Consider the following 14622-nt stretch of genomic DNA (forward strand, 5'->3'; position numbering starts at 1 on the left):
TACAATTTAAGACAATGGAAAAGTTGCAGTTCTTTGACATAGTTCATGATCCATTATTCATATTCATGTTTGACAGCAACACATCTTGAAATAATTTATAGCTAACAGATCATATATCTTACTATTTAAATGCATTAACGGTCTCATGCACAGGAGCAGTTTCACTGCTCAGATCTGGAGTCTGGCACAATAATGACGCACAAATACTCCTTCATATTCCAGACAATGGAGGCTAATTAACAGTTATTATTCAATGACTTGTCATTATAGTCATTGTTGTGTACAAAAAGATGATATTTCCCTTACAATTTAGTATGACTAAGTCAAGTCATCACATTTATTGTTGCTTTAAACAATATTTTTCTAATAACTCATTTAACAATTTTAAGTGGCATTTTTTTTATTCTGCGATAGTCAATGTCTGGGTGATATTTTCCTCACAACTCCTTCCAAAATGATAATTTCTTTGTTAATGTCCTGTGGTTGTATTCATTATTGCTTAACAAAAAGGTGATGTTTTCCTCACAACTCATTCAAAAGCAAAATGTGCTATATGCATCATTGTGTACAACAAGCAAGCAGGCTGTAAAGAGAAAGCTTAACTATCCACCAAAAATCCCAATCTTTATTATTCCACCATGTCTTGAACACATCACTGCCAAGAAAACAGATTCCAAGACACCCTGCGGGGCCAAGGAGGGGTGCATGTACTGACATAAGGTCGCTGAGAGCATAAAACTAAGGGGTTATTTTAAGACCACACTAAACAAGTCATAATTTGCACATTACAACCCTGAGTGGGTGACGCTCACGCACACGTTCATTCTTCCCGGGCTAATTGATACATACATGTCATTGTGTTTGTTCACCCAGACCAATCAGGTGTGAAATGGCAACAAAGACCCTCCTTGGGTTTCCTGCCAAATCCACCAAAACGAGAAGAAGGGCCTGCAGAGGTGTGTTAATTGCAAATTTAAGCATTGATGGCGTGTTAACATTACCTGAGCCCCAGTCCCAACTCCCAGAGTTGGATCAGTGTCTCAGGTAGGTCTAGGTGGAAAATTTTAATCAGGGATCATTAGTCTTCTAAAGATTAGGATTACTGAGGCCTTGGGAAACAGCTGGTGACAATGGCAAGATATGCAATGATTAGATCTAGCACTGACAGCCTTTGTCCCTTCCTAATTAGAGAGTATGTGTCCAGATAACAATTTCCCAGTCTCGTTCTGTACAAGCATATTTTCAACTTAAAAAAGACAGCAAAAACCTTTCTGATATTTAGCCTAAATGTGAACTACAAAATTCTTATAAATGTAGTTTCTTGAGGATTTATTCAAAATCTCCTTTAAAGATCACTCAAAGAGGATGAGTGAGAATGGTTTTCTGCCGCTTTTAGCAATATTCCAGTAATATCAGGGTTGGGGACACCAAAAATGGGCTTCATTCATTGTACCCATGTCGGGAATGAAACCGGGTCTTCAAGTGAACGCTTTAACCACTAGGCCACCATGCCGCCCCCACTTGAGAGAATTATATTCTGTTTATTGTCATGTGCTACACAGGGATAGACATGGCCACTAGCATGTAAGTCCATGACTTTCCAAGAGCCTACTTATTTCCTATCCAAATCTAGCCATTGATTCATAAACCACTAGTCTGAATGGAGCTGACCCATGGTGTCTACTCCTGTGTAACTTTACGTGTTTTGCAGTCCAAAATTACATTTTGACCAATAACAGTACTGTAAAGTGTGAATTCTGAACAACTTATGTCAGGGATATGAAAGATCTGAAAACAAATATGTGCCTTTTACCAGTTGCTGAAGACCTATTCTAACACAATCTTTTGAGGGACTGTTCATTGCAGTGAGTTTGCAAGCGACAATGGCATTAGGACATTTTCATTATTTGATCAAGTTTTGATTGGACATATTTCTCATTACCAAATTTGTACATAACATTCATGACACTTAGGATGACAATCAGTTAGTGTCCTAGAAAATGAAACAATTTGAAACCAGGAATCTAAAATTTCCAAAACGTTCTACCGTGGCCAAATAATTTATTTTTAAGCTAGAGAAATGTCATCAGAAATATGTTTACATCAGCAAGTACAAAGAAAGTACATACAACACATTTTCAGAGCAGATAGAATTTTGCTGACTTGACATATTCCGAGTCCAAACCTCTGATGTATAATTCATGTTTCAAGTGCCTGAACTCATTCAGACTACACACCAACCATGCCATTAATCAAGGACAGGATTTGAATGTTTAACCACTCCACAGACTGGACATGCCGAGCCTCGCAAAGTCACACCTGACTGTGACCTCCACCACAAGGTGGCGCTGTGGTCACTTCATGATGTGACCAGCACATCAGCTACCTCTGACATTTGTCAATGTGATATTATATTTGTTGTTCATATTTCAAATTGACATTTGCTTGTTCATGTTGTTATAGATAATTATGGAACATCCGCTGAGAAAGAACGTTCTGTGACGGAAGTGAACTTAATATTTCAATCAAGTAAGTTTGTTTGTTTGTGTGTTGTTTAACGCCAAACTCAGAATTATTCCAGCCATATGACAGGAGTCAGTAAATAAATTGAGTCTGGACCAGACAATCCAGTGATTGACATCATGAGCATCGATCCACACAATTGGGATATGATGACATGCATCAACGAAGTCAGCAAGTCTGACCACCCGATCCTGTTAGTCGCCTCTTACACGACAAGCATAGTCGCCTTTTACAGCAAGCATGGGTTGCTGAAGACCCATTCTACCCCGGGTCTTCAAGTCCCATTAAGTAAGTAATTGTTTCACATTCCAAAGACAATGCAGGCAAAAATGCAGGTTTATTTCACTGGCATAGCTTCATTTAGTTTTCACTTATTTCTATCTGAACTGATCACTGACAGCATTGGAAAAAAATATGATTTCTGTATCACAAACTACAAAAAATCCACAAAACAAAACAAGAAAAAATAAACTGATAATTTTGTCATGTTCGTAGCAGCAAATGATAATAGTTTAATCTATTCATTTTCGCACTGAAACATATACAGTACGTGTACTGTTTCCACCCAATGGCAATGAATCACTTGAAATCATTCTGCTAGATAAGTCACGAAACTTGAAAAGATCTGCAATGGTGAATATCATGTATATAAATTGGCAACACTAATACTGTTATCATTTACAAACATTTACATTAAGTGCTAATTCTATCCAGGAAAATTCGATAGGTAGGTTATGTATGTGGGATTTATGTAGACAGCTGGAAGTTTGTTTTTATGTTGTCACTGTGCAAGGTTAAAGCAATGGCAAGCTCAGCCATGCTGCCAAGAATGATTTACTGGGCAAGCTCAACAAACTATCTTCTCAATATCTCTAGAAAAGGCACCAATCTGTTCTGCCTTTAAAAATCTGACGGTTTCCAGTTAATTAACGTCTGTTGAATAACCCAAAAAATGTTAAACAAAGTTATAAAAATAAAACAAATAAATAAATAATTACATACTGCAACAAGCAATAAGCAAGAACAGGTTAATGAAATGCATATGTGGCATTTCTTTTATTAGTGTGTTTTGTCTAACGCCCCACTCAGCAATATTCCAGCTATATGACAATGTGCTGTAACTATTCAAGTTTGGACCAGACAATCCAGTGATTGATATTGTTGGCAATGATCCACACCATCAGGGTACGATGACACATCATCAACCAAGTCACTGAGTCTGACCTCCCTGTCCACTAAGTCGCCTCATACGCCCAGCATGGTTGTATATAAATGGATTCATCAACACATCATTGACTGCCCCAGTGCGTCAAGGAATCACAGGGAATAACACAACTGACCAATCAAATTTCAGTTCTCAGACAGGGCAATTTGAAGTTTTTTAAACAGGAGAGCATATTGAATTTGAATTTTTGTGTGTGCAGATAGACAAGTGTGTACAAGTGAATTTCATTGATTTCAATACTACAGAGGTATTTTGGGGTCCGTGTTATTTTTAAAAAATGTGTGGGCTAAAACCCAACGAACCACCTCTGTCCTGGATTTGCCGCTGATCATAACCTCAAACAGTCACAAATCTGTTAAAACTTTGGGAGCCATGACAGTCACAGAACAGCTGTCCCTTTGATCAGTGTGTGGAAAGGACAAGAAGAAGAGAGAGATAAGCCACAAAAAACAACACACATGACGATCCTAGATCCTAACTGTGGCCCTGGTCAAGGATACTTCATGATTTGTATATACCGAACACAAAGGTTAGGGATCATGAACCTTTCCGGCCGCCATTTCTTTGCAATGAAGACAGTGCAGACAATTTTACAGAAACAACCCCAAAAATATTCATGATCCCTAACACATTTTAGAGACGAAATTATCCTGAACTGGCATGAACCCTTCATATGTATGTTTGTTTGTCAGTGACGTCAGTGAGCCTGACCACCTGATCCTGTTAGTCGCCTCTACCCCGGATCTTCACAGGGCCATAGTTTCCATAATGCACTTGGGGGGGGGGGGGGCACCCTTGTGTTTGGGTGACATTCTTTCACCTCAACTAGTCCAGGTTTGACTTGTGGGTACCTCCTCCAATCTCTGCGATGCCCCCAGGGGGGATTCTGAGGCAGAAGGGGTCACCAGTACCTTGCTTAGCGGTACCAGCCTTGGGTCACTTGGAGCCTGGTGTCACTGTCAGTGCTGACTAAAGTTGTGCTTGCATAGTGTAACCTAACTGTATGTGTGTCATCTTGACAGATACATCATCGCTCAAGATATTTACCACTGGTTTGTAAGCAATTGTTCAGTCCAATGTTAAGGTATACCAAGGGCCAATAGAATTTCAAGGGAATTTTAGGGAGCGCTCTTAAATATTATCACTATTTGGGGTTATACCGGAAATATATTTCAGGTTAATTTGTATTCATGACAGGACTTATATGTGGAATATTGTTGCAATGTAAAACAACATCCACTCACTCTCCCAAACCTTTAAAAACAAAAAAATATTTTGAAGTGGATGCCATGTGTATATCCTCGTATCAGCATTTGGGTGAATATTTTCATCATGGTTGTAGCGATTTTGCCTACTTGCCAAAATGAGTGTTAAGTATTATTATCTGTAGATATAAGTTCTAATGTATGGACTATGAATAACTGTTCTAACATGACTAGCCGCCTGTTCTAACATGACTAGCCGCAAGTTCAAGACTAGTAGCTTAGTGGCTTAACACTGCTAAGTTGGAGACTGTTTCAATATAAAGAAAATCCTGTAAGATTTCATGACTAGATTAGTCTATTCTACCTCAGTTAGACTATCATACACTCCCCATGAAATTAAGTTACATAAAAGGTTAAATAATATTTCTGTGTTGTAACAGAACCCATGGGTGTTAAGAAACCTTCAAGTCTCCTGATGTCAGGTGAGCTGAAGTGGGGATGAGTATAGTCTGACAGTGCCGAGGTGGTGATGAGGGGTGGAATAGGGCTGACTGTTTTATTGAATGTGTGCTCTGGGGTCTGTAACCAAAGACAGTACCTCTGTGGGCCAGTGACATGCACAGTCTTGACCCGAGCTGCCTTCACCAGCGAAGGGTCATCTCCATGAGACATTGTTGGAGGGTGATCTGTCTTTGTTTGGAGGGTCAGAGGTCTTCCTGGCTCCCTCCCACACCCCAGGACCGGTCACGTGTGACCTGTCTGTCCCCCATGACACCTGCTGGTCAAGCCGGGATACATGGTAGTGTCGTAGATTATCTTATTGAAATAATTGCAGGTGGGGACAGCGGTCAAAGGGATGAAGCTTTGAGACACCCATCAGTGACTCTGAAAAATGTTTTTCAGTGGGAACCTAGTATTCCGGACGATGATAAAGTAACAGTTGCCCAAATGCCAAACAATGATTACTGACTTGCCAGCTTTCAGACACATCACTATACCTGTTCATTCAACTTCAATCAAATGTGGGCTTCTGGTTACCTTTATCATGTTTATCTGGAACTCTCTCAACCTTTCCACTCATTTGGCAGGAGTTGCAGAATGGCTTTTATCACCATTAGTATAAGTGTTTTGCAACCTGTGAAAACCTGGGTTAGAATTGGTCTTAAGCAACCCATGTCTGTTTTAAAGAGGAGACTATGCTTGTCGTAAGAGGCAACTAATGGAATCGGGCGGTCAGGCTTGGAAATACACATAAATATATCTGTTTCTGAATGAATGTAAATTCACTACCTGGGGTTTCTGGGTAGGTTCCCAACCTGTGTTGTTGTAAGAGGTAACTTGATCAGGTGGCAAAACTTGGTTCATTGTGTCATGGAACCGATGTCTTAGGATGTTGCTTATAATATTGACCACTGATTTGTCTGGTCCTGACTCAAATATTAACAGCCCCCCTACATATAATGAGATATTGCTGAGAGTAATTTTCAGATTTCCTATTATTTTCACAATGACAAAAATGTCAACTAATGTCAACAAAATGTGAAAAGAATGTGTTAAAACAAAACATGACAAGTAGTGTCATATCATGCCCTTGATCGAAGATGTAGCAAGTTGATAAGTTCTCGATGTCTTACATCAAATCTCTTTGTAAGACTCTGCCACATGAACGGATATGTTTATTCGGACTTGGTCAACCATTAAAAGGGCATAATCAAAACATGTTCGCAACATTTTCATTGCAATTTTATGTCCTGATCATCCCATTAGCATTACATAAACTTGAAAACGATTGGCTTTGTATCGGGGGAGATTTTGTAAAAAATTAGTAGCTAGTTGGGTCACTGATTGCATAAATATACAGTTGGAGTAATAAATATTCTATCATGTTCAAGAAGAAATAATTCAAGAGTAAATGTGAGCATTGGGCCTTGCAATCACACATACACAGGAGTGAGTATATTTCTGGGGGACGAAGTCAGTGAATCGGAAGAGCCAAGCCATACCCAAGCTTTGAAGTATCACTGCACTGAACATCCCTGACTCACGAAAGTGCTGCCCCCTACCATGTTTATACGCAATTAAAATGGAAAACACATCTTTCGAATACTTATGACTTCATTGAGAAAGAACTTCAAACAGTTTATGTTTATATAAAAGAAATTCTTGAATGCTTCCAATGTGCCGCAACTAAGCGACTTGTGATGGCGATATTTGAGGAAATTTACGATCAAATTAATTCATATTATGCAGCCTACTGGTAAAGAATGAATGCCACCTTGCCCTAAGTAACTGTCCATAACTGTCAGATAGTGTACAGTCATAACCACTGCGGCTTAACATATAAAAAGATATTCACGCTTATGCAAGTTTCAATCTTCCCTAAAAGCCATGAAACTACATAAATGAACATAAAGAAAAGTCCTTGTACTGAAAAGTTACAACATTACACCATTTATTTAGCCATGTATTTTGTATGTATCATATTTCTACTAACCTCCCTACCCCATTTTTTCACGACACCCTAAAAAAGGTAACACTTAATAACACCCAACCACCCCAACAAATGACCAGTCCCTGAGAAATATTCAAATTTATGATATTTTGTTTGAAAAAATAGAACTGTGTGACACTCACACTCCTTAATCTCACCAGTCTCTTATCAAATCGGGTGCCGAGACAGTCCCAGCTGTTGTTGTCTGGAAGGCAGGGTGTGATACTAATGGGATTTCACTGTTATGCAACTTCCAGGGATGTGATATAATTCATAATGAACCTTAATGTACAACAGCTTGCAATGTGGACAAATATGTTCTTACCACCAATCTAATTCCAAAATTTCCACTTTCCATCAATAGCCCCATCCCCAACCAACAACACAAACCCACTTTGCCCATCCCAAACAAGCACCTGCTTACTCGGTCCAACCTTTGAATATAGCATCAAAGATTCTAGGATGATACAGGGTAGCTTCTTCGTGCTGTGGCTACCCCAAACTAGGGCAATATTCATGATAGACATCAGAGGTACAGTATAAAAACAATTAGCATAGAACGAGTTCATTGTTGCTCGTCAATTAGAATCAATGGATCCATTTACCTTGATAGCTCTCCCTGATAAGGCTCAAATAGACATGTTCACGTAGAGAACACCCTTGCATATACTTTGTAAATATTACTCTACCAAAGGATTGTTCTTCATATCTTCATCCTTAGCAAAGAAATAACACCCCCACAACTCTTAATTTGAATTTCGAGGAAACGATAATTGCAGAGACAAAGCATCCACAGTCATCTCGTTATTGACACAATGTGTACTGAGTGTCAAAAATGATTAAATCTTTAGGGGGAACACACAACCGTGCTCAAGGACAATAGCCATTCCCACAGCATGTTCACTTATTGCTTATTTTGAACAGTCAAATTTTACTATATAAGAAGAAGTCACAGATGAATAGAACAAATAGAAAGGAGTGCCACACATGGTGTCATGCAAGCACATGGTATTATAGAGCCCTGCTCACAGGCTAATATTCAGCCACAAACCTGAATCAAATGTGAGTAAAAATTCCAAAATGGGAATGATATAGTTCCAATCAATGTTAATATTTATAGCTCATGTGATGAGTTGACAGGGTGTTACTTAAAACAGGAAAAATAAGTGGATGTTGTTTTTCATTATTGCTTTGAAACAAATTTCATAATACCTCTGAAATTAAGAAAATACAAACCTTTAAAAATAACAGTTCTGAACTAAAAAACATTTTTTCCCCAATTTGCCTGCCAAGGGCACTTAGTTTTGTACCCTGGATATCTGGAGAATTCTCTATCAAGACATACAACAGTATAGATGGAAGGCTGTTATCTGCACAGAGAATAGTTTGGAAAGTAAGTCTGACATCTTTGAGAACACTTGCACTGCATTGAAAGAAGGCAACGTCTCATTTGTCCCAACTGATACATAATAACAACAGAACCCCTCATCAAACTCCCATTTTTCAATCACACAACACAACAACAGCTGAGATGTAACAACTGACAACACTGAGTGTAGATAATTCTTCTCTAGGGCAGAAAACACACACCCGATTAACCCTTTACATATCGTCTACTCTCATAAATTCTGCAACATTAGCATGTGACAGAAGGAATCAAAGCTCGGTCTTTGTAATCGCCAAGCAATAAATTACAGTACTAAACATGCACAACAGTGCACACAGAGGCTTAGGATTCCACAAGGAGAAAACAATCAACTAGAAGGAGTACAATGTCGGGTTAACAACTGTTACCTAATATGAAGATTGATGATGAGTCTGTCCACTGGTCAACAATCTATCTATGGTGTTTTCTAGTAGCCGAACACTTCACTTTTCAATAGATATGGTAATAGAACACCATCGAACATGGACTAATCCAACGTAACAGAATTGAGACAAAAATGGCAATCTGCAAGCGCTAATAGGCAAACAGATATTTAAATCAAACATACTTTGGGGTTAAACTGTCTGCACATTAGTTTATCAGAAATTATATAAATTGTAAATTTTGAACAATAAGCAACCTACCATGCAGCCATCATATCCAAAGCCAGGTTTTCAGTGCAAAAATCAAACACCTAATGGCACAGATGGAAGTTAAACATACCATTCAAGCTGTTGGAGTCGCTATAGAATATGTTCCCCACAATTTTTATACAAAGATCAAAGGGCTCAGGATAGAGTTAGGGTTAACATACCCTACTGAACCCTAAGGATCTTAGAGAGACACGTAAATATTTTTTTTGACGTATATCAAGTTTTGATGATACTCTGCGCTGGCGAAAAGATTTTGTACCAAATGTCTTAACAACGCTTATATATGTTTTCAATTTCAGAAAGATAATTCAGCTTACAAAATTAAACAGTTTTGCTTCAGAATTATCAAAATAACAAAACAGAATCACTCCTGACAAAGCTGTTCCGAATTAAGGAGGGTCCTGTGACCATCAAGGTTTGGGCTAAAAATTAAACCTAGGGTCCCCTAAATTTTTAACATCCAATGACAAGAAAACTGTTTTATCTATTTATTCATAGGTTTTGCATAGTTGAACTAGAATTTGATGATAACTGGTACTGCCAGTTAAGATGCCAAAAAGGGTGGGGTGGAGTAACTGGAGAAATCAAGAAATTGTGTGGCATTAATTTAAAAAAATAGCTTCGAACCTTTTCAAAACAAAATAGCAAATCAGGCTGGACACCTGCAGACAAAAGTCTGAACTGGAGGAAGTTGTTTTGGTGAGATGAACAAACTGGAGATGTGGCACATCAAAAGATTTAAAAAGGATAGAGAACAGATAAAATTCCAAACAAACTTAACCAAATACAGTCTATTTATCAGCTGAGGTTTTTTTAACTTCCTAAAGTTAATGAGTCACTTCGCTCCTGAATGTGAAATGTTTGCAGGATGGTTCAGTGAGAGAGAACCTGATAAGGTGGGCAAGACTGCGTATGTGAGGCAGATGGATCATAAGCTATAACCAAATTCTTTAGACTCTCATAAAATCTAAGCTCAATTACCCCTCCAGACAACTACAACAGATATCATTATGGTTTAAGAAACATTTAACTAGTGCGGCTGTCTCAACCTACACAGCATATTGTAGGTGTTCTGTTTACAAAATACTGGGTTATTGAGTTTGTCAAAGGTGATTCATCCCTTATAAAAAAAAGATGATGGATTAAAAAATTGTATTTTAAATATGGTCTAGTTTAAAGCTTTTTACAAGCACCTCTATGTGAATTGAACTATCAGATTAAATGATAAAAGTGTGACAGAAATAATATTTATAAAACTCAGTCAAAAGAGTACACTTCTCGCAAAAAGTGGATGCCAATTGTTCTGTTCCTTTGCGACCACTGAATCATTTAAGTTGCTCTTATGTGTGTAATATTAGGCACAATTAACTTAAATGATAAATGACCTCTCTTTGAAAGTAGAATCACGTCCGTTTGTTTTCATACTAGGCCTACTGTTGGTGCTAATAACCGAGGAAACTCGCCTTCAAAATCTTCAGACTTTTACTTAACTAGATTTACATGTGATGAATTATAATACTGATCGGATATGAGAATTTAACAGAACGTACTGAGGGGAAACACTTGTCGATTTTCTCAATTTTAAGTTGACACGGCAAGAAATCCCCCTGCTATCGTGATCCGAGACCAGCCTAGCAGACGAAACTGGTTGCTGCCTCGGTCAGATAATATCGACTCGTCACCACCTCCACTGTCTTACCTGTAACGGGACGCAAGGGAACTTGATCTCCATCCAAACCCTTTTCCGTGAACGCTCTTTTCACTTCTATACAAGCCATTTCGAAGCAGTGTCCATAACTGAGTAGAAGCCATAGTGCAATGGCACGAATACACCACGAAATACTGAAGGCCTGATGTCCTTCGGCGGCCATTTTTTACTTCCAAATGTGTGCCGGGGAATTGAAGGGTCGTGGAATCTTCGGTTTCGACTTTGCTACCTCCTAATCAACAAAATCGTATTGATCATGACCACATCCCACTAGAATCCGTTGAAACACACGACATATTCAAGAAGATCTTGTCACAGGTTCTCCGAAATCCAAGAAACTCGTACACAATCTCCCCGTCGTACAAAGCTCGAGCTTTGTAACAATGTTTGTGTTCAGCTGTTCCTTTTTCCTCCTGCGGCAATAACCTACAGCATTAAAGAGATGCAGTAAATGATGACTATTCTATTTTACAATAGAAAAAGGAAGTATGTGCATCATGTATACTTGAACATGTTTCATGTAACAACATTAGCTTCGACAGCGCTTACACTTATGTGACAACGTAAGAAAATGCCACTGTAAGAACTGTCAGGGAGGTAAACGGATCGGCTGAACCACCCTTGCCAAGCGGTCATGCAAAACCTCTTTTCATTGGTCGGTAGTTAAGCAAATCTCTCAGCCATTGGATTACTTTTATAGAGGTATGCGGCCATTCACACAATCAGACCAATAGGTTTATTGTTCAAGCCGAGGCCCGCGACAAAACACATACCGTTTCTACATCCCATTCACAATCACTATCAGACTGGTACGGTCGATAATTTTATAATCTTATCTATTGTTTGCTCGGTGATAGTTTATCGCTCGACTGTCTAAGATCTCTAAGAACGAGGGAGAGCTATTGTACGGGGTATCTAACTCAGACCGATAACTACAACCGGAGGCCATCATATCAGGTGGATGGGCAAATAATTTAATTACTTTCGGTTATCACTTACTTTGGGTATCAGTTTAGATACAATATAAGAATCAAAACCGATGGCATGGGAGTACCGTGCGTGTTTTTGTGTTATTTGACAACCTTGATAATTATTTTGAAATCCCTGGATTTACACAAAGACATACATAAACGATCATTGCCTGTGGATATTTTCCGAGCGTGTTTGAAACTACACGTTTAAAAGTATAGTTTATATTCAGTCATAATGACGGTTTGGGAAAACGGTCAGCGAAATATATTCCAAAATCCACCCATCTGTCTCTATCTATCGATACAAATTGAATACAGCCACCTTTCTTGGTGTATCGTCACTGTTGCCCCTGCTGCCTGAGATTACGAACGTCAGTTTCTATTTCGGACGGATAATGTTTTCTCACATGTGTGAGAAGCATTTCTCACAGGGCGGAAATAACTCAGCACTGCCACGCCCCCTCCCTCGAACACGAGTCGCGAGCCGCAACCATGGCTACCCGACTTGTGCCGAGTGCTGATAGCTTGGTTGTGAAATTTCAATTACGGATATTTTGTAACGTTGATTATATAAGTGTACTGTGATATCCAACTGAGTAGAAACGTCTTAAATCATTGAGATTTAATTTGAAAGCAGTATTTTCATACCTTTCTTACAAAGAGTTTATCGTTTCTGAATATTTGTGTCCTAGCAACATACACAACCATAATAGATTTATTATTTATTTTTTCACTATGGAATAATATTGGTCTGTAAAATTAATTTGAAACAAAAATACAAGAAATATTCGCATTGATCTTGGAAACACTCTAAAACCGCTTCAACTTTGAACGTGTGTGAGAACTTGTATAAAAGTGTGTCACATAAGCTGTTCGTTAGATCTGGAACCAAAACAAGTCCACGAACGTTAGCGCCACATTTTCTGAGTTGTTTATTATAAAACACGAGATGTGTATATTTCTTACAAAGTAGGTTTCTTTCCGCTGTGACGAAAATCAAGGTTCAGTTGCACCTACATAATACCACGCCCACGTAACGATGAAATCGACAATGATCGCATTAATCATAAGAATGGATTTTTCTCAAATAAATAAATGAATAAATAAATAAATAAATAAATAAATAAATAAATAAATAAATAAATAAATAAATAAATAAATAAGAAAGAAAGAAAGAAAGAAAGAAAGAAAGATAAAAAAATGAAATAACAAAATACATACAGGCGAATGTTTTGCTCCAATTAAATTATATTCAAACCAAATACAATCAGTTAATATCTCCAGACATTTTATTGCTGTGGTACTGTAATAAAACAGACGTCAACATAATGTATAGCGGCAACATTAGCAATTAGCGACCATTGTTAATGGCTATCAGTGCCAACAACGAGGCTGTGTCGCCAGGTGACAGCTCGCGCATACTTGTCCGTCGTTGTGGATTTGTCAATATTCGGGTAAGAAATTAGCCGTGCTATTGTCAGGATGTTTATAGCACCAGTGAATAAGGCTTCATTAGTAAACAGCAGCAACGTGTCGTGTTTATATCACGAAATATATCTAAAAACAAACGGCGCAGATTGCTTTTAATCTATACATTGTTAATCGAACGAACATGTATTAATTATTCTTCAAACTGTAACGTAAATTTGTGTATGTCATGTTTAATCAAGATGAGTATATGAGAATGTAGTATTTAAATAATTACAAGTTGTAATGTATATATTTAACATGTTAGAATTCAGCATAGCATAGCATAGCATAGCATAGCATAGCATAGCATAGCATAGCATAGCATAGCATAGCATAGCATAGGTGGTCAGATGATTGAAATATTTTATTTGGATTAGTTAGTTTGGAACAAACACTCCAATACATACAAACGTAGTGCTGTAGTGTAAGTTTATATTTTATGCCCCAGTCAGCAATATACCAACTATATTATATAAATAATCGAGTCTAGGACACGAAAACCAATGGTTGATAGACTAAGCGACCATCTATGTGCGATCTTCAGTCACTCTCTAACGAGAATACGGACATTGTTGAGTATCAGTGTACTAACATCTAGTCTAAGGAATATTTGATTACACAATAAATTTCTCTCCTTTAATTTTTTTCTCATCCTGACGTGAGCTTGAATTTCAAAATATGTTTTCTGGTTTAATAAAAATACAAATATTCCACAGTCATGGCGCAGGACCAAGAGATCTGTTCGACCACTGAATGTCCACGTGGTCGTTGTCGTGTTTTGTTGATCTAAACATATTTTATTGCGAAAAGTCAAATGGATTAGGCACTACACACACATACATACGTACACACCATATATACAGTATTTCACTCAAACACATATACCTACATGCACATACAGACACACACACACACACACACACACACACACACACACACACACACACATA

General features: G+C 38.1%; 1 protein-coding gene across 1 annotated transcript in view; it reads right to left on the reverse strand.

Moving 5' to 3' along the window:
• The window catches only part of LOC139449123 (glypican-6-like), a 102558-nt gene extending 90820 nt beyond the window's left edge, over positions 1-11738 (reverse strand). Inside the window, exon 1 of the mRNA XM_071230607.1 lies at positions 11223-11738. Coding sequence (XP_071086708.1) covers positions 11223-11394 — 172 coding nt within the window. The 5' untranslated portion in view covers positions 11395-11738. The remainder of the gene's footprint in view (positions 1-11222) is intronic.
• Positions 11739-14622: the final 2884 nt, after the last annotated feature.

The sequence above is a fragment of the Haliotis cracherodii genome, unplaced genomic scaffold (assembly GCF_022045235.1).
Source record: "Haliotis cracherodii isolate W230 unplaced genomic scaffold, xgHalCrac1.p SCAF_7, whole genome shotgun sequence".
Lineage (NCBI taxonomy): Eukaryota > Metazoa > Mollusca > Gastropoda > Lepetellida > Haliotidae > Haliotis > Haliotis cracherodii.